Source organism: Sprattus sprattus (assembly GCF_963457725.1).
Source record: "Sprattus sprattus genome assembly, chromosome: 18".
NCBI classification, from domain to species: Eukaryota; Metazoa; Chordata; class Actinopteri; order Clupeiformes; family Clupeidae; genus Sprattus; species Sprattus sprattus.
In genome coordinates, this window is record NC_137916.1 from 1,539,884 (window position 1) to 1,561,851 (window position 21,968).

The window sequence follows — 21,968 nt, forward strand, 5'->3', positions numbered from 1 at the left end:
CATTGGGGTTAGGATGCGGAGCACTATAGTTGGGATACGGAGCACTAGAGTTAGCAAACTCGGCTGAAGAAACTACGTTCGGGTGAGTATGGGTCGGAGGGTTATGGCTAACACCCTCTCTCTGTGACCTCGAACAGCAATTGCTGTAACAACCTTTTCTGATTTTAGACGTAAACACTCCCACACACACACACACACACACACACACAAACACACACACACACACACAGAGTACACAGGGACTGAAACTGGTTTGTTTCTCTCTTCCAGGTTGTCATGATGGTGTGTATACGAGGCGTGGGAAAACTGGCTCTGCTCATTGGCTTGTGCTGGTTGTGTTCTTCTGTCCAAGGGCACCCTCTGAGGTATGAGCGCTGAGGCTGTGATTAATGCCCACATACACTCATGCACACACACAAACACACACACACACACACACACACACACACACACACACACACACACTCATATACACACACACTCAATCACTAGGACTGTGATTTATGCCCCTTCACTACCACTATGAACTATTACACTACTTCACGTCCCTAATACATTACATGACCCTATTTACGCTGAATATGATGCTATTTACACTGAGTATGATGCTATTTCAATACTGAATAATGTAGCTTGTGGATAAAGATGTAAATGTGAGGTAGCTGACATTTCTGGTGTGTGTGTGTGTGTGTGTGTTTGTGGTTCGGCACCTGACAGAAGAAGATCGATCAGTGAGGTGCAGCTGATGCATAACGTTCGCGAGCACAAACAGGTGGCGGAGCGCCAGGATTGGCTGCAGGTGAAGCTGAAGAACATCCTGTCTCCCTCGCCCAACGACTCCCAGAAGGGGAAGAAGGGCAAATACAGAACTCTGTTCCCCCTGGAGCCTCTCTCCGATCTCACATAAGGGGCAGAAGGGCAAATACAGAACTCTGTTCCCCGTGGAGTGCCCCTCCGATCTCACATAAGAACCCTCTCTGGACTACATCTCTGTGCGTGTGAGCGAGACGATGCCTGCACAAGCACATGAACTCAAGCTCAAGCAAAGGGAAACTGCAAATTTAAACTCAGTGGGTGAAACAAAGACGTTCTTATAAACAAAATATTTTTTAACTAACCATTATTTATTTATTTTGTATTTTTTGTAAATGTCTCCACTGTCATGGTATACTTGTTCTCCTGTGTGGGTAATTCCACCAAACTCTTCACTTTTTTAAGTCCTTTTCACTGCAATGTCACGTTGATGATTATGGATAAAGTCATTTTTGTTACACGTGATTGCTGAAGTATATTTCTGATGTGTGTTGCCCCCATTCGAGCAGGCATGTGGGAGGTGAGGGGTCTGTTTGAGCTGACAGACACTCTTGGTTGGATCTGAGAAATAGACATTTCTAATCTGTTTACTTCACTGATGTTCCCTCGATCCATTCTGAAACATGTGACCAGTATGGTACCACTATGTCCTACCACCATTCTAACAAACGAATCCAGCCCAACACTCTAGAGTTCCCCACTGGCTCAGATGAACCACACTGCAGTGTGAGGAGAACCATCACTTCTGTTTGGCATGCAGAATCTCATGTCTAATGCATAAGTGTATCTCCATACACAGTCCATTCAATTCAATGGCTTTATTTGCATGACTGTATACAATACAACATTGCAAAAGCATATTTACACAAAATATACAATTGACAGTCACATGGGTGACCACCTAACGCAGCAATATGTCATCATTGTCATCATCATCACCATCATTGCATTTGTATTGGCCTGGACAGTAAACTAACAAGAACACTTTAAAAAACACAATAAAAGCAAATTAAAAGACAAAAAAAGAAAATTAAAGACAAATACACACATTTTCTGTTCTTCACTGTTTAGCCTTAGACCCTCTTAGGGAGTAAAAAGACAGCTCTTTTTGTTTTTGTGAGAATGTTCTGTTAGGTCAGTATTATCGCGAGAGTTGTCATTTTAGTTTGTTACTTCCTGTTAACAGTAGGATCACTGTCGTGTCGCCTTTTCGGGGAAAATGCAGAGAAGGTGAATCGCCTTCTGGCATCGACATATTCTACGAAATACTTTTACAACCATTAAATAAAAGGTGAGACTTGACACTCGTAATTACGTCGATGTTTGGCCTCAGAAAACATTCTGTGTGTAGGCTGGCTTTTACGTTAGTATTGCTCATGTTATCTAGATAAGAACATCTGACAGCTTAACTTAGCTTATATAAGCTAACTCTGTATTTTCAGGTTTTGTCGAGGAACAAGCCATATCAAAGCGAATTAAGATGTAGCTGGGGTAACTCAAAATTGCATTCTTTACGGCTACATAGGTGGCCAATGTGTTGCACTGTTCAGTGTGGATGCTGTCTAAGGACGATAACTGTTTGCCACATCCAGTTTATACCGACAGTATCACTAGCCTAAGCTAAATCGTTAGCAAACGGCTCTATGAATTTGAACAATGGAAGCAACAGATGCCTAGCGTTAGCTGCTAATGGTAGCTGTTTGTTTTTAGCAATAGAGAGCTTGATGAACTGGTCTGGCAGGCAACTGCCTACCGTCAGTTAAGAAATGATTATACTATTTGAGACAGGTTTCTTTCACGTCTTTCTGAAATTAAGTTCTTAATCCGATACATTGTTATTTTTAAATCAGGGGCATATTACCAAACATTAGCATGCAGCTAGCGAAGTTAATTCCCAGCAAATAGCCCATTGATTAATGTCATCAATACAAGTCTAGGCAGAGGCTTTGTGCTGTGGTGCATGACATATACTCACAGTTTTGGGTTGCTCTATGATGCTTAAAACAATGTTTTAATCCAAACTAACGGGTCATTTGCAAACATTAGATCGAGTGTTCTCAATATATTGTTATTGATTTGTAGTGATAACAACATCCACGCAAGTCATCTAGCAAATCAGTTGTAGTAACGCATGTAACAGTTCATTAAAAGCTAGATGGCGTGGCATATGCACTTGTGTAAGTTATGTTCTTGGCTTGGAGGGGCGTTTGAAAGCATTCTCACTGCGTTCCTTTCTTGTGACAACAGATTATGAATGCGGAGGATCGCAGCGAGGATTTATGTGTGCGCGTGTGATGGCAGTAGGCTCGCAGTCATATGAGAGTGATTTCAGCGGCACTGCGAACTGGGAACTTAATACACGCTCGAGGTGAGTGACGGCTGACATTAACCCTCTGGGGAGGGGGAGGGGGGGGCCCGCGTGGACTTCGGTGTGGTCACTGCGAGGGGATTTGACAAGGGTCATCTCTGCCAGTTTGGCCAGCGGCCGAGAGCTGATGTTCTGTGGAGCAACATAACAGTAGGATCCTCGTGCCAATGAAACAGTGTCGGTAGTAGACTAAAGCTCTGGGGTTCCTAGTGTCAGTACTAGACTAAAGCTCTGGGGTTCCTAGTGTCAGTAGTAGACTAGTGCTCTGGGGTTCCTAGTGTCAGTACTAGACTAGAGCTCTGGGGTTCCTAGTGTCAGTACTAGACTAGAGCTCTGGGGTTCCTAGTGTCAGTACTAGACTAGAGCTTGGGGGTTCCTAGTGTCAGTACTAGACTAGAGCTCTGGGGTTCCTAGTGTCAGTAGTAGACTAGAGCTCTGGGGTTCCTAGTGTCAGTACTAGACTAGAGCTCTGGGGTTCCTAGTGTCAGTACTAGACTAGAGCTCTGGGGTTCCTAGTGTCAGTACTAGACTAGAGCTCGGGGGTTCCTAGTGTCAGTAGTAGACTACAGGCATGAGAATCACTCACCTTTCAGCGAAATTCGCCGTTTTGAAAACAAAATAGGTGACCTACGTGAATCGTGTAGATTCGATGAGTTTTGTTTTTGTGGGGGGGGGGGGGGGGTTGGACATATTTTTCATATTCAGATGACATGTACATTTGTACTGAACTAGTGCTGGCGGCGGCAAGGTGCTCAGTGTTGCCAGATTGTAAATTGCGTATCATATCAAAGGCTCAAAATGATCGTATTTGGAGGATAATGAATTATATCTGTCAACACTGGGAAAGTTTGACCAATGACAGAGCTCGCGCAAGAAGGTGGAACGTAAGTGATACCCTTTCCAAAACGTGTAAAGACGTAATAACTCGTTTGTGAAAGACCCAGAGAAACAATAATATCCGACGAGGCAAAATCCCGGACAATTTTGGAATCCCTGCTGGACGCATTTTTTTTGTGTGACCGTAATGTTAGCATATAAAACGTTAAAACATGTGTTCGGTAACTTAACGGGATGATTCATTTCAAGGGGCATAACCTTCAGATACAAGTATGAAAAAGTTAGCAATGATGTGATTAGCCTGGTTACGAGACGGCTACGGTGTGAATAACTGATGGAGTAAGATAATTTAGCTACATTAACTCAAACGCCACGGAGACTCCCTGTTCTAACTTTGAATCGCTCTGTTGGGGCAAATTTACCATTGCAAAGGTGTTTGACTACAGACTGTTAACGTAGCAAATAATTCCTACTATTGCAGCCAGTCAACCTACAAGCCTTGCAGGTATAAAACAAATCATGACGTCAGATGACCATTTTCAGTCTCGTTACCATAAACAAGACCCAATACAGTGCAACCCTGAGCACTGACATGATAAGCACTTTGGTGACAAGAAAGGTGAGCATGGCTGCAAAGGGGACTCTTGTCACATGGAAGGCTTCAGTGATGCTCTGCTCAAAAAGGCCAAGTCGCCAAGCTATGAGGCAAAGCAGTCAAGAGCAAGTGCCACTGGAAGTAGATAGATGGATACTTTAATAGGAGCTTAACATATATTTAAATATATATATACAGTTATTCAACATAATAAATCAGCGGCGAAAAAAACAATAGAAACATATTTTCTTGACAAGAATTACATAAATGAAAAGAGATCCTTACATTTTGCATCATTTAGTACTTCTAAAGAATATATGATTGTATTGTTTTTTTCGCCGCTGATTTATTATGTTGAATAACTGGATGATGCGAGTGCATGGAAATATTAACGCGACGGGCCTCGCCAATAAAATGTATTGAAATCTGAATTACATAACATTGTATTGGCTGTCAATCATGATGGAAGAGTAGACAAGTTAAGTTACGGCATCTCTCGTGGGGGCTATGCATTAAACCATTTGTGGTGCCCTTACCACATTGTGCCTCATATACTGTAAATGATAGACCCAGTGACAGGCTGGCATGAAATGGCTTGCATAATACTAAGTAAGGAGGCCAAAATCATTTTTGACTCATGGCTGAAGCTAAGTTTCTCCAGCTCTCCCCAGGTTGGAAAAAAAGCATCTCAAACTGCATCAGATTGACGCTTCAAAATATGGAATATTTAAATTTTACTTACAGGGGGGGGGGGGGGGGGGGGGGGGCACGCCCCCGGACCCCCCCGGACCCCCCCTAGAGGGGTAATATCCTCCTCACCTTTTTCACCCCTGACCCGTTTTCATGCCTGAGACTAGTGCTCTGGGGTTCCTAGTGTCAGTACTAGACTAGAGCTCTGGGGTTCCTAGTGTCAGTACTAGACTAGAGCTCTGGGGTTCCTAGTGTCAGTACTAGACTAGAGCTCGGGGGTTCCTAGTGTCAGTAGTAGACTAGAGCTCTGGGGTTCCTAGTGTCAGTAGTAGACTAGAGCTCTGGGGTTCCTAGTGTCAGTAGTAGACTAGTGCTCTGGGGTTCCTAGTGTCAGTACTAGACTAGAGCTCTGGGGTTCCTAGTGTCAGTACTAGACTAGAGCTCGGGGGTTCCTAGTGTCAGTACTAGACTAGAGCTCTGGGGTTCCTAGTGTCAGTAGTAGACTAGAGCTCTGGGGTTCCTAGTGTCAGTAGTAGACTAGAGCTCTGGGGTTCCTAGTGTCAGTAGTAGACTAGAGCTCTGGGGTTCCTAGTGTCAGTACTAGACTAGTGCTCTGGGGTTCCTAGTGTCAGTAGTAGACTAGTGCTCTGGGGTTCCTAGTGTCAGTAGTAGACTAGTGCTCTGGGGTTCCTAGTGTCAGTAGTAGACTAGTGCTCTGGGGTTCCTAGTGTCAGTAGTAGACTAGTGCTCTGGGGTTCCTAGTGTCAGTAGTAGACTAGTGCTCTGGGGTTCCTAGTGTCAGTACTAGACTAGAGCTCTGGGGTTCCTAGTGTCAGTACTAGACTAGAGCTCGGTGGTTCCTAGTGTCAGTAGTAGACTAGAGCTCGGGGGTTCCTAGTGTCAGTAGTAGACTAGTGCTCTGGGGTTCCTAGTGTCAGTAGTAGACTAGTGCTCTGGGGTTCCTAGTGTCAGTACTAGACTAGAGCTCGGTGGTTCCTAGTGTCAGTAGTAGACTAGAGCTCGGGGGTTCCTAGTGTCAGTAGTAGACTAGTGCTCTGGGGTTCCTAGTGTCAGTGAGTGTGTGTGAGGAAGTGAGCAAAATGCAGCTCCACCCAACACAGCATCCGAGTCGCCCAACAGCACAGAGTGATGTCACACAGAACTATTAGAGTCATCTGAGAGGAGGACACACACACACACACACACACACACACACACACACACACACACGCACACGCACACGCACACGCACACGCACACGCACACACACACACGTTTCTGGCTCAGTCACAGTCATGTTGCTGGAATTTCCTGTTTTGATTTGTTTTATATCCTCCTTCCCGGAGAGTCAGTATGTGTGTGTGTGTTGAAAGCCATTAATGTGTTGTTCTGATGCAGTATTGGTGTTTTGTGAGAATGGGCACAATATTGCAAAGCCGCTAAATGTCAGTATATTAGTTGTTTGCATGAAGCGATAGCTAGTTATGGTACAGCCTCACCAATTTTTCTTTCGTAAAATGAATGGAGGAAGAGGTAGAAACTAGGGACAGGTTTTTGAATAGAGGGAGTAGTCATTCAATCATAACAAATGTGGCGTTTTTTAGTTTTTGTCTTTGTTGTTTTTGTTTATAACGTTCTTGCTAGTTAGTAGTCGAATGGGTCCCAGACTGTGATAATGGACTTGTATTTTTGCTAGAAATGCCCATCTCTTGTATAAACCCTCCCAGTGATAATTAGTATTCATTCAGCTTAATGGTGTTTTAAGCGCTCACGTTGAATTCAAGCAGCAGCAGCAGATCCCGCCTCCTACCCCCTCAGCCAATCATTGAACAGAGGCTTCTCCAAGTTTGCCAGACGTTAGTCACTTTAATTTGATTTTTGTATAAAGCAGCTAGCAAGCAGTTGCTTGCCTACATTATCTTAAAAAAACAATACTTTGATAGTAGGCTTTACGTTTTATTTAAGCAGTGTGTGCGTTAACCTATATATCCTATGTGTGATGGTAAGACTAATATTAATGCCATATACAATAACTGATTTATGAGAGCTATCCAAAGACTGGTGGCTGCCCATTTAGCAGTCAACCTACCTTACTCTGTACGTTTAGATGTAAGCCATCAGATGCCTGGGAAATATTTAGTATCTATAAATAACAGCTCATCTTTATCTTTTTAACCAGATTTGTAAACAGGTTGCGATCAACAGGCTCAATAGGTACAATAGGCTACCTTGGTTAAAAATCGAATTACGGTAGTCATGCTAGCATTGCGCTAAATAATTAGGCAGCTAACATTAATAAGTGGTGTTTACATAAAGTCAGTTATTGTATATGGCATAAATATTATTCCAAAACACCTTCACTAGTTGTTTTAAGCAGATTTGTGAGCAATTCATCACGTATGCAATGCACGTCAGCGAATATGTTCTGAATAGTATGTTTCAAGTAGGCTACAGCCGAACTCTCGTTCTGTTTTGATCAATAGTAATCGAGTTGATAAGTCTGATCTATACGCAACTGTGAGGTGCGCGAATGGACAGAGCCAATCACTTAATTACTCAACCTGCAGATGCATCCTGACTTCATCAGTCGGCGGTTTCAATATTCATGGCTTTCAATTTATTAAAATATCTGCTATGTTGAGAACTTACACAGGTGTAGGATATTACTTGATTTGTCTACGCGTTTAAACGAGTACCAGTAGAACGCGGGGCCTCGGGAAGGCAGACAACAGCATTGGTTTTGAAAGCTCAACTCGTTTGTGTTGCATCTCGAATATAATAATATTAATATTATTATTGATAAACCGGTGCGGTTGAAAACTGTCGTTCCACTGCGAGGGCCAGCCCGACGTGCACGACTACACATGTACAAATGCACATTAAATTTCCACTCAAAATACTGTCAAAAGTTTGATTATTGATTTCCAACGCAGCCTCCATTGGTAAAAATAATGGTATGTAGGTTTGTATAATAAACATGAATAGTAATAATAGATAAACTTGACTTTCATAATTCGTGTGTTCCATTTCTGACCACTGGCTAGTTCTAGATTCTATTGATATAGATTTCAGTAGGTTGCCTACGAGGTAAACCTTGATCTTGAATCTTTGAACCATGGGGCTTGGACTATTGTCAATATATTAGCCTATCTATTTTAATTTAAAGTGGAAGCAAAATGATAGCCTCCATTATTTATGAAATGCTTTTGGGAGCACCGAAGAGCCATTCACCCTGGTAACCCTAGTAACCCCATCTCTAGTTACTGATATTGATGACTAAGTGAGAAGGGCAAGTTATTATCAATTACGATATTATGAGAGAGAGAGAGAGAGCAAGAGAGCGAGAGCGAGAGACTATCGTTCCCACTTCTCCCTTTCCCCTTCTGATGTACCCTATGTATAGGTATTGTTTATGTAATCACTTATATATGTATTGTTTATGTAATCACTTATATATGTATTGTTTATGTAATCATTTTCACCAAATGCTTTGGCAATACTTTACTTTACTTTACTTTACTTTACTATGGTCATGCCAATAAAGTTTTCTTTTGAATTGAGAGAGACCACAGAGGCAGGCTCCACACACACACACAGAGCGCTTACACCAATACAGCACACAGGCACGAATGTTACTCCAGTCCAATGTGCCTGAGTGTGTGTTTTGCAGCAGTCCTGAGGTGTGCTGTGTGACCTGGGGAAGATGAGTCTGAGTGTGTGTGTGTTTTGCAGTAGTCCTGAGGTGTGCTGTGTGACCTGGGGAAGATGAGTCTGAGTGTGTGTGTGTTTTGCAGTAGTCCTGAGGTGTGCTGTGTGACCTGGGGAAGATGAGTCTGAGTGTGTGTTTTGCAGTAGTCCTGAGGTGTGCTGTGTGACCTGGGGAAGATGAGTCTGAGTGTGTGTGTGTTTTGCAGCAGTCCTGAGGTGTGCTGTGTGACCTGGGGAAGATGAGTCTGAGTGTGTGTGTGTTTTGCAGCAGTCCTGAGGTGTGCTGTGTGACCTGGGGAAGATGAGTCTGAGTGTGTGTGTGTTTTGCAGTAGTCCTGAGGTGTGCTGTGTGACCTGGGGAAGATGAGTCTGAGTGTGTGTGTGTTTTGCAGTAGTCCTGAGGTGTGCTGTGTGACCTGGAGAAGATGAGATGAGTCTGAGTGTGTGTTTTGCAGTAGTCCTGAGGTATGCTGTGTGACCTGGGGAAGATGAGTCTGAGTGTGTGTTTTGCAGTAGTCCTGAGGTGTGCTGTGTGACCTGGGGAAGATGAGTCTGAGTGTGTGTTTTGCAGTAGTCTTGAGGTGTGCTGTGTGACCTGGGGAAGATGAGTCTGAGTGTGTGTGTGTGTTGCAGCAGTCCTGAGGTGTGCTGTGTGACCTGGGGAAGATGAGTCTGAGTGTGTGTTTTGCAGTAGTCCTGAGGTGTGCTGTGTGACCTGGGGAAGATGAGTCTGAGTGTGTCTGTGTGTTGCAGCAGTCCTGAGGTGTGCTGTGTGACCTGGGGAAGATGAGTCTGAGTGTGTGTTTTGCAGTAGTCCTGAGGTGTGCTGTGTGACCTGGGGAAGATGAGTCTGAGTGTGTCTGTGTGTTGCAGCAGTCCTGAGGTGTGCTGTGTGACCTGGGGAAGATGAGTCTGAGTGTGTCTGTGTGTTGCAGCAGTCCTGAGGTGTGCTGTGTGACCTGGGGAAGATGAGTCTGTATGGTGGAGGTGGAGCCTGCGGGGGAGGGACCTATGATCGCTCACGTGATCGTCGTCGCTCTAGTGACCGTTCCCGAGACTCCTCCCACGAGCGTGGAGAGGGACAACTCACCCCCTGCATCAGAAACATCACCTCACCCACACGGCAATACAACGGTAAGTATAAGTGTGTGTCTGTGTCTGTGCAAGAGTCTGTGTGTGTGTCTGTGTGTGTCTGTGTGAGTGTCGGTGTCGGTGTGTCTGTGTCTCTGTGGGTGTCTGTGTTTGTGTGCGTGTGTCACCTGATCTATAACCTCACCTGTGTGTGTGTGTGTGTGTGTGTGTGTGTGTGTGTAGAGCGTGAGGGTGGTTCTCGGCCGGGCAGCCCCCGCCCCCAGCGTGTGTCCCCCACCATCAGGAGTGTGTGTGTGGACGTGCCCCCCAAGGCTCTGGGCGGGGAGATGGTGTTTGTGTACGACAGCCCCAAGGAAGGAGGAGCCACGCGCCAGAGGCCCTCCGAGAGGGTCACACTCATCGTGGACAACACACGCTTCGTAGTGGACCCCTGTATATTCACCGCGCAACCCAACACTATGCTGGGGAGGTGAGACACTCACTCACTCACTCACTCACTCACTCACTCACTCACTCACTCACTCACTCACTCACTCACTCACTCACTCACACCTCCATATACAGCGCTCAACCCAACACTATGCTGGGGAGGTGAGACACTCACTCACTCACTCACTCACCCACCCACTCACTCACACCTCCATATACAGCGCTCAACCAAACACTATGCTGGGGAGGTGAGACACACACACTAGAGATGTGCGGATGGGCTATTATTTCATCCGCAACCGCATCACAAAACGCATGATCCGTCCGCCATCCATCCGCACCAATTTTTTTTGACCAATTTTCAAAACCGCCTCCGTCCGCCATCCGCCTGTTGTTTTTAGGTATAGGCGCTGCTGACGCGAGGCTAGAAGGTTCTTGCCTGTTCTTGAAAGGAGACTGATCCAATGCCGCAAAGATATTTAAAGAATAAAGTCCCTAGTATGATAGGCTACAACATGCTATCGCCAGAATATTATCAGTGAAGTGACGTCTGTCTCCGATTGATGCACAGGGAGAAAAATAGCCAAGCACATCGGCAAACCTGACCTTACCATAGGCTAGTAGGCCTACAATTGTTTATCATTGTAATAAAACGCAATTTGGTACACCATTTTAACATGTTTTTTTTTTTGCAAAATGAAAGAAATCCTATTAAGGAGACGCCGACACGAGCCTATTTATTCCGAAATTTCACCGCATTGTAGGCTACCTACTGTAACAACCCCAACACTTGGGGCCTAACGAAACAAAATAACCCAGGCAGTTTCATCAACGACACGTTAAGGCTTCTTCCAATACTGACAGCTGACTCATAGCAGGTTTGCGGCGCTGCAAGGAGACGCGACATGGGATGGATCGTCACTTAATTTAAACTTTTTTGCTTCCTTTGCTTGCTTTGTATGCATACACGGAACTAGGCCAATTTACTGCCCGATGAAAATTGGATTATTTCAAATTGTGCTTGGATGTAGGTAACGACATTTAACATTGTGTAGATATTTTGAATTTCGTTGGGTAAATCGCCACCCGCCCGAATTGAATTAAAATATAATTTTTCGTCACGTCGTTTGCCCGATCTGCGGTTTAACCGCGGAGTCCGCGGCTGCGACCGCCAACCGCACATCTCTAACACACACACCTCCATATTCAGTGCTTAAGCGAACACTTTGGTGTTGTGTTGATGTTGTGATCGTCTCTAAAGTAGTATGTTTTGTTGGTTTGTTTGTTCAGGATGTTTGGCTCGGGGCGGGAGCACAACTTCACACGGCCCAATGAGAAGGGAGAGTTTGACGTTGCAGAGGGCATCAGCTCCACAGTCTTCAGAGCCATTCTGGTGAGAGAGAGAGAGAGATAGAGAGAGAGATAGAGAGAGAGACTGTGTGTATATATTAACCCCTCCTGTGTGTGTGTTCCAGGACTACTACAGGTCCGGTGTGATCCGCTGTCCTGATGGCATCTCCATCCCTGAGCTGAGAGAGGCGTGTGACTACCTCTGCATCTCCTTTGACTACAGCACCATCAAGTGCAGAGACCTCAGTGAGTAGAGATACACACACTCTGTCTCTCTCTCTCTCCCTCCCTCCCTCCCTCTCTCTGTCTGTCTCTCTCTCTGTCAGTCTGTCTCTCTCTCAGTCTGTCTCTCTATTCTCTCTCTGTTGTGAACTGTGATGGTGTGTGTATTGGATATAATGATTGACCCCTGTGTGTGTGTGTGTGTGTGTGTGTGTGTGTGTGTGTGTGTGTGTGTGTGTGTGTGTGTGTGTGTGTGTGTGTGTGTCAGGTGCCCTGATGCACGAGCTGTCCAATGACGGGGCGCGGCGTCAGTTTGAGGCGTACCTGGATGAGATGGTGCTGCCTCTCATGGTGGCCAGCGCCCAGAGCGGGGAGAGGGAGTGTCACATCGTGGTGCTCACCGACGACGACGTGGTCGACTGGGACGAGGAGTACCCGCCTCAGATGGGAGAGGAGTACTCCCAGAGTGAGTGACTCTCTCTCTCTCTCTCTCTCTCTCACACTCACACACACACACACACACACACACACACACACACACAAGCGCTAAACACAAGTATATACCTGCCTTAAGAACCTTCCATAGAAAGACAGTTTGACATAAAACATGGGTACCATATGACTCTGCTTTCTTAACTCTGTGTGTGTGTGTGTGTGTGTGTGTGTGTGTGTGTGTGTGTGTGTGTGTGTGTGTGTGTGTGTGTGTGTGTGTGTGTGTGTGTGTGTGTGTGTCCTGCAGTTATTTACAGTACAAAACTCTACCGTTTCTTCAAGTACATTGAGAACCGAGACGTGGCCAAGTCTGTACTAAAAGAGCGAGGCCTCAAGAAGATCCGCCTGGGAATAGAAGGTCAGACCACGAGCTCTTACACACACACACACACACACACTCAGATTCAACCTCATGTGAAGAGCTATCCAGGGTACCCGCGAGGTCTTAAAAACTTGAAAAAGTCTTAAATTTAGTATTCATAATTTAAGGCCTTGAAAAGGTATTACATTTTGTCAACAGGTCTTTAATTTCGTCAACAGGTCTTAAATTTCGTTCATCAAGTCCTTATTTTCACCCCCTTCCTTAATTGATACGACGCCACGTTTGTTTATTGTTCGTTGTTACAACCCAAACGTCGCATCCGGACAAAATCAGACAACCTAACCGGCTGCGATGCTGACACGATATATATAAAGGTTAAAACTAGCTAACGTTAGCTACTCACTAGCTGCGCTAGCTAGCTAGCGAGACAGTTATATAGGACCCTGCCCTGTCAGGGACAGGGTAATGCTAGTTAATAAGCTTCTGCTTCTATCACAGGCAACAGTGGAGCAGGGCTTTTTGGTGTATAAATAAATTGAAACGTCTAACATTCAAGAAGACACTGACAGGGATGCAAACAGTGCTCTTTTTGACGCCTCCTGCTTTTTTCACGACAGTTTGGGTGACTTGATTATAATTTCATCAACACTAATTCAGGATTGTCTCCACCAAACATGTTAATAAGAAGTAAGCAAATCAGCAGCGATTATTTCCCAAACCCTCGAAAGCTGTTGCAATTGAGATTTAACGTTACTTTCTGTTTGAAGATAAGGTAGCATAGTGTTGAAGAATGGGTTACTTGAAATTGGATGACTTTAAATTAATATATGAGATTGAACAACATAAACACCTATACAGATAAAATAAATGAACAAGGATAGCAAAACCGATTGATAAAGGCAGGCAGGACAGGACGTCAGATCACAGTAACACAGGATGTTTTTTTTTCCATTATATATTAAGGCTGAGATATTCATAACACTTTATTCAGTCTTACTGGTGGTCCTTTTGTAATAACAACAGGTGCACTTCGTTGTGGATAAGTAGAAGCTGTTGCCATTTCCACGAGACGAACATTTGAATGATGTCAAAGTAAAAGTCCAATACTATACGGTGTTCGTTTCCATAACAAAAATACGTAAGTAATATACATTTGCTGACCTGAATAAGCAGAGTTCAGAACAATCAATTGTTTGGAATGTTGGCGATGTTATTTAGAGGACCATTTCTCAATGGTTTTGTTATTTAATGAATGTTTATTAATAACTTATTTTTAACAAATAACTCAATTATAATTACAAAGAGGGAAATTCACAACTCTATCGCAACTTCCACTTGCTCCCGCAATTCAATTGCAACAAACACCTAAAAAACACAGCAACTTTTATGGAAAAGCTCCCGCTATAATAAGTTGGCTGAACTCATCAAACTGGATGAACAGATTGCTGCCGAAAGCGCAGAGCTCCAAAAGGCTGTAGGGTCTGTTGTATTACAACTGCACACAGGTGCACCCACAGACGTATCCAGACATGCATGCACACACACACACACACACACACACACACACACGCATTCAGACACGCATGCGCAAATCCACACACACACACGTACAGGGGCGGAGTGGGACACAAAAATCCACCGGGACAATTCTGACTGCACCGGCCCACCACCGGCCCACAACGTGCCCAAAACTGGCCCAACCCGCATCCCCTCCACCTCCCATATATCAACTACAGAAACAAACGGGCGGCTTTTGATCATTATTGTTAGATTTAGAGTTGATGTGTGGGTGACAGACATGACAGTGACAGTGACAGTGTATTTGTATATGTACATTTATGGAAATACGGAACAAATCGACTCCCGTATTGGCTCAAATGTTATGCTAATTCGAAACAATGTGTCCTGTCAACTCACTCGCATCTAGTTGACGGCTGGTTGAATACATCCGTAATTCTTGTACATTTTGATGCACTTTCCTCCTGCATCCGCCTCTTTTTCAGTCTGGTCTTTTTGCCCCCTCCTTTCTCCTTTCTCTTATGTCCCTCCATCAGGTCAGCTTCACCTGCTCTCTCTCCCTGATAGCCGCTAATTTATCTCCCTAGGTTCACTTGATAAAGGCAGAACGATACGCATTTCCCATGATGCTTTGCTCGACCATTCTACATTCAACAAAAAAACGAATTAAATCGCTGGCCAATTTATAGGCTATTTGTGGTCATGAAAGTAATGGAGCGTCTGAATAAAAAGAATTACATCAATATAGGAGGCTAAACAAAAATCAGAAGGTTGGATTAATGGGAGTGAGTTTGACATACACCATAGGTGTGATGTACAGAGACAAATAGTGCTATAAATAGTGGTTGGACTGCATCATTCATGTAACTCTCGGAGAATTTAGAGATTTTCACGGGACCATGATTTGACGTACATGCAAATTCGATGGGCCGCTCATGGCTTTGACTCAACGGCTGCGAAGGCCGGCCTGCAGGCTAGTTCTCGAGAGATAATTGGCCGACAGGCCCACCGGGAAAAATCCCGCAGCTCCCGATGGCCACTCCGCCCCTGCACACGTACACCCCTCACAGTTATTGTTTTAAATGGTTCTGTCTTATGATTTAAATATAGTGTCGATTGCAACAGCTTGATGTTTCGTTGAGATAATATCTTTGAAGGCTGTATACCTCAGAGCATATTGTTAATTAAAGTTATTTGATTGATTGAGTTCCTATTTTTTTTTTTTTCCATTCATATGCATATCAGGAAAGGTGCGATGTTGGTCTTAAATTTCATTTAAAGTGGTCTTGAAAAGGTCTTAAAAAGTCTTAAATTTGAGATGGAAAATCTTGGGGGTACCCTGCTATCTCTGTGAGTGTGTAGCAAGTCCACTCATGCCAAGAGGTGTGTGTGTCTGTGTGTGTCTGTGTGTGTGTGTGTGTGTGTGTGTGTGTGTGTGTGTGTGTGTGTGTGTGTCTGATCTATGGAGGCAAGTGGCCTTGTCACGCTCTCTTAGGACACGTTAGGTAACCATTAGAGAAGTTTGATAAATGCAGGACAGGAATGGGCTGTCATGACACTAAGCTCAAAGACACACACACACACACACACACACACACACACCCACACCAAGGGCGTAGGTTTGCATAGGGTCCATAGGGACTAGTCATGACCAAAGTTTGGGAAAGACAGAATTGTCCCCATCAATATTTTGTTAATTTGAGAAAAAATAATTTTATATATTTGCAATACTTTATTATTATTATCAATACTATGTTACTTTGTTACGTCTGCAATCTTTCGACCAGCGTGTGTGTGTGTGTGTGTGTGCGTGTGCGTGTGCGTGTGCGTGTGCGTGTGCGTCTGTGTGACAGGTTACCCCACGTATAAGGAGAAGGTGAAGAAGCGTCCCGGAGGTCGTCCGGAGGTCATCTATAACTACGTGCAGCGGCCCTTCATCCGCATGTCCTGGGAGAAGGAGGAGGGCAAGAGCCGGCACGTGGACTTCCAGTGCGTGAAGAGCAAGTCCATCACCAACCTGGCGGCCGCCGCTGCAGACATCCCACAGGACCAGCTGGTGGCACTGCACCCTGGGCCTCAGGTGGACGAGCTGGACAGCCTGCCCCCGCACCCCGCCCCCCTTGGGGCCGCACATCACTACGGCAACAGCAACAACTACGAGCCCGATCCGGACGCCCCCTCGCCAGTCGTCTGAGGACCCTGCCCTGGCAGCTCTGCCCCCTCCCTCGCCCCAAACCCTCCCAGCATGCTCGGGGCCGTGGACTTGGGGTCGTGACCTTTTGCCCTTGGTTGACTTCTGCACTTTCCTCTTCCTGTACACACACACACACACACACACACAAACACACACACAAACACACCCCAAGAACGCTGACGGGAAGCCTCATACACCCTGCCGTTACCATAGCGACCCTGAGCGTCGCTGGCAGGGCTCCTCCCCTCTATTTATTTCCTCCTGTCCTCCTCCTGTTTTTTACATGACCAAAGGAAATGTATTTTTTGTTAGTGGCTAGAGCTGAAGGGGCTGACTGAGTCTTGTTTTTCTAACTTTTGTTCTTACTCGGAACCTCACGGAGCGGGTGGGGCGGTACCGCTGGGGTCTTCTATTCTTATGTTTGGTTGGGTTTGCTTTGTTTTGTTGATTTGTTTATTTTTTCACCTGCAATGACTCCTGCCCCTAGTAGGGGGCGTGCCTGTGTGGGTGACGAGTGCTGTTGTCTTGTCGCCGGGGCAACAGGTCCCCTCTGGACATGACAACGTGTGTGGCCTGGACCCTGTGCTCGTGGGCATGAACTCATTACAGAAATAAACACATGAAACACTGCCCCGTCTGTCTCCTGGTGGCACCAAACACACACACTCACACACGCACGCACACACACACACACACACGCTCACAAGCTCTCAAACTGACACACACGCGCACCCTTATACACACACACACACACACACACACTCCAGAGTATACACACACAGCATCTCTCTTTCACCTGCCAACTCACCAGCCTTCAGTGCTGCCATCAGCCACATGGGGGCAGCAGAGCAAGTACAGACACGCATCACAGGTCAGATTACAGTCACAGACGTACGTCACGGGTCAGATTACAGTCACAGACACGCATCACAGGTCAGATTACATTTACAGACACGCATCACAGGTCAGATTACATTTACAGACACGCAGACGACACACACAGATACAGCCGTTACACACTTCATCTGCAGTGACATTATGAGATGTTAGTAGCCAACATCTTTGTCAGTCACATTTTATGAAATCCATCTGGAAGATTTACAGATGCTTCTAAACTGCAACATGAATGACAAAGTTTTCTTAGGGGCACTACTGGGTAGTTACTGGTCTAATTCAGACGAGTCTTTGACCCCAACATGCAGCTAGGGGTTAAACTTCCGGTCCAGCTCATCACTTGTTCCCATACCATGTCGTTATGCTGACAGTCAGGATGCTGTCTATTGTGCAGCAGTAGAAGTTGGTCAGTATTTCACAGTCCATACGGAATCTTCTGTGCGAATCCTGAATCGAGCTCTGTGTGTGTGTGTGTGTGTGTGTGTGTGTTGGATTGATGTATGGAGGTCACTGACTCTGACTGTACCTTTAATTATATCAATAACGGAGTTGATCAGTGCCTTTTATTATATCAATAACGGAGTTGATCAGTGCCTTTAATTATATCAATAACGGAGTTGATCAGTGCCTTTAATTATATTATTAACGGAGTTGATCAGTGCCTTTAATAATATCAATAACGGAGTTGATCATTGTGAATATCAGCATTCTAGGGCTGGGTGATGGAAATGGAATCTCCAGTTTTTAGTGTTATGGACAATTCACTATTTAAATTGTTTTCTTTCCAGGTGAACTCAAGACAAAGCATGATTAAAAAGTTTTCAATTTATTAAAGCTACACACCGTTCCGCTAGCCTGACGATGTCATACTCATAATTCTAGTCAGAATATGAGTCTGAGACCGGACCACTGGGCTGTGATTATGGGGCGTGTTTCAGCGAACCAGGAAAGAAAATTCCTCTTCGCTGAATTGGATACCTAGAACCAATCAGAGCAACGTAGTATTATTACCATCTGATAGATTAAACTTTTACCTGATCCCGTAGGAAGGACGGCAAAAACATCTTTTCAATCGACAAATGCCTTGATCGCGTTTCTCTGTTCCTCTTTCAAAATGAATGCGCTGTCAATATCTGTTGAGCCTGCTCAAGTTACTTAATTAGCACTCAAGGCTAGAAGCTACCATTAGTTCTAATGTTTTTTTTGTCTACGCTGTTAGCATAACCTTTCAATAATGGTCTAGAGTGCATAAGTTAAGACCTACAATCCTAGGCAACATTGGTGTTGCGTATACACAACTAACCGAGTCAATGTAGACATAAAAAAAGTCGTGTAGATACCTTAAATCATATCAAATATGTCCCACTAAGCTCCCGAGACGGCGCCATCTTTGTTCGATGTATACCGGTATTCTATCTATGTCTGTCCATCAACGTATAAAGCCCGCCCTTACAATTTGAATGGTCAGATCCCTTTTCGGGGCCGTTTAAACCCTCCCAACTAGCTCGACTCCAGACTGAATCTCCCGGACCAAAAATGTTGTGGGCGGAGTTCAGGCTGGTATCCAGGCTACCGTTCCGCAGTAAACAGGGCTACAATCAGGATAACATCACTAGCAAGGTTGTCATCCTCTCAGAGTTTGTAAACATTGTGAAGTAATTTGTAAAAAATTAGATCAAGTCAAGTCAAGTTTTTATTGTCAGATACACAGAACAACAGAGTTGGACTGGGCACTGAAATTCTTAGGACAGGACACCATACCACACTACCATAACATAACAAGACATAACATATAAACATATAAGTACTCCAACATGATATAACATAACATAACTTAACAATAAATACTGAACATTAGATACAAATATGAAAAGACAGAGTAGTAGACCTACTAGATAAACAATAAATATACAATATAGATACTAAACATAAATACACATACTAAACAGATACTGAACAGATAAACATACCTACATGATATTTTTAGCTATACTGAACATATTATACACATAATAACCTGAACACAGAGACAAAGACACTTCAAGTGTGTGGGTGGTGCAATATTGCAAATGTAGTGCAAACAGCAGTGAAAGTGAGCCTGTGTAGAGTAAAGTGATGAGAGTGCATTATTGTTCATTTAGGAGTCTGATGGCCTTAAGTACAAGAAGTACAAAAGTATCTGCCTTCAAAAATACATAAGTATTAAAAGTAAAAGTTTTTTTTTTTTAACTGTCACATCAAAACCCCTACTTGAACAGGTGAACAATGCTTTACATTTGCCTAATCTAACCCAAAATACTCAAAACTATATTATCTTTAAGGAAGACCAAGTGGTTTTGAAGCAACAACACAAAAAGCATTCCTTCAAGTTTCATTATTTTATTTTCCATTAATTTCACTTGTCATAAACAGAGTAGTCAATAGCATTCATTCATGACCTTAAAATCAGAGATTCAAAAGTAAAATGGAAGTTTTTACAAATAACAAATAGGCCTACCAATCACATTCACAACTGTTTAGCTCGAGAACTAGCAGCCAAACCAACAAACTGAACTCATAATATTAAACTTTCTTTAAACTAATATTTAACTTAGCCGAATAATGTTGCTTCGCTCATATGTGCTTGCCTTCTCCCTCATAGGAATGAATTGCGAAGTTCACTTCGCTTGCCATGAATTCGACTGTGTCCCCGGCGTTAACGTTTGGTGAGGGAGGCTGTATTAATCTGCCACTTAACCTCTCCACAGATAATTTGGGTGCTAGCATATTTGGATAAAAGCACCTGTTAATGTAATGTATTTCAATGTAATATAATCAACCGGGGCATATTTATAACCACTCTGTTAGTAGTAGTCATGTAATGGCGAATTTACCTCGATGTGCTTTTTTAAATTTGATGGCGAGTTCCAGAATGCCGACAGCGTAGTGTTCTTAATGCAGAGGCGACACTTGAAGTAATACGACTCTTTTTTTCTTTTCGATGAATTCAAACAATTCGGCTAAATAAGGCCAGGGGTGTTGGGCACTAACTTCTGTTTCATCCGATTGTAGCGGTCGGGAGAATTGCCGCCGCCTTGTAGGGGTAATATTCTGACACTTAGCGGAGGGGAACTGAGTGGGACAGGATCTAGGTCCTCCACACCCAATGCCTGTGACCTCGTTGTCTGTGTGAACAAACAGGTTGTTGTCTGTTTAGCAGCCCAGGCTAGGCACCGGCCCTTGAGATAGGGTTTAACTTCAGGCTGCAGGGAGATGTCTAGTGCCCCTCCCCACTTACCGTGTATGCAATATGCAGAGCTTGAAGTAAGGCACTACACTGACTAGAGATGCACCGATCAATCGGCCGCCGATTAAAAAAGCCGGTTTTATATCCAACCGGCCACAATCGGTGACCGGCCGGTCACTGTCGTAATTTCCGGTTTTCGGCCGATCAAACTGACCCGCATGCGCGGTGCGTAGCAGCTCAAGGCGCCCAGAGCAAAACAGCTAAAAACTAGCAAGACTCGGGAAGAAAACATGTAGCTGATTTGGACTTATTTGACTGTGTGCCAGGACGACCCAAAACACGCTGTTTGTAATGCTTGCAAGTCAAAAATAAGACATGTGTAGTGTCCGTGTTAGGGCTCTCTCAAGAACTCACACTGAGAAAATATCTCTTTGGATAAGTAGCTCTCCGTTTAATAAAAGCGTATTTCACTCGTGCTCAGAATAACCACAACAAGTCAACCCATTACCATGGCAACTCCCCTAACAGAAATCCCGTTGCCACTAGTCCCATTATGGAATGCTACACATGTGGCTGCCAGTGCAGAAAAAGACGTTTACAAATATATGGATATCTTCGCAAATAACTATTAAAAAATGTGAAACACATCGGGATATTTAGCCGATCATTATGCAGAATAATATTCCTTACAGTTGAGTAGAATATGTTTGTTAGAAAAAGATCGCTATTTTCACAAATTAACGTCTGTCATTCGTCTGTCGTCTGTCACTCAACTGAGAGTAGTCGAGTAACGTTAACGTTAGGATGTAAAAAACGCTGGCATGAAAACAAAACACACTACCCTGCACTTGCCCAAGCCTACCTCTCTGCTCCATGTACAAGCGTCGACAGCGAGCGCTTTTTTAGCTTGGCTAGTAATGTCATAGATGAGAAAAGAAACAGGCTTTCTGGTGAGAAGGCAGAGATGTTTCTGTTTGTGAAGAAGAACCTGCCATTGATGGTTAAGTGATTGCATTGGGAGTGGGATGGAGTACTTTCATCACAACCTAAAGCTACCTGTTTGTATTGATGTTTTTTTTTTATCCCATATTATGATGCACTTTTTTATTTAGAGAGGTCAAAGGCCTGAAATGTGCAATTTACTTTGAGAACCAGTTTATTTTCAGTACATAATAGTGCACTCTATCTTTTGTTTGTATTTATTTTAGTTTTATCCTA

General features: G+C 44.2%; 1 protein-coding gene across 2 annotated transcripts; it reads left to right on the forward strand.

Moving 5' to 3' along the window:
• The first annotated feature begins 2,001 nt into the window (after window positions 1-2,001).
• Window positions 2,002-17,259, forward strand: LOC308379697 (BTB/POZ domain-containing protein 10). Of its 2 annotated transcripts, XM_080856946.1 has the most exons (9): window positions 2,002-2,104; window positions 3,061-3,181; window positions 9,947-10,145; window positions 10,326-10,572; window positions 11,823-11,925; window positions 12,008-12,128; window positions 12,373-12,570; window positions 12,844-12,954; window positions 16,290-17,259. In XM_080856946.1, the coding sequence occupies exons 3-9, from the start codon at window positions 9,980-9,982 to the stop codon at window positions 16,628-16,630; spliced, it is 1,287 nt and encodes a 428-aa protein (XP_080713072.1). In that variant the 5' UTR covers window positions 2,002-2,104; window positions 3,061-3,181; window positions 9,947-9,979; the 3' UTR covers window positions 16,631-17,259. The 2 variants fall into 2 exon arrangements, with proteins under 2 accessions (XP_080713072.1, XP_080713073.1); XM_080856947.1 differs by lacking the exons at window positions 2,002-2,104; window positions 3,061-3,181; window positions 9,947-10,145; window positions 10,326-10,572 and adding an exon at window positions 10,681-10,694.
• Window positions 17,260-21,968: the final 4,709 nt, after the last annotated feature.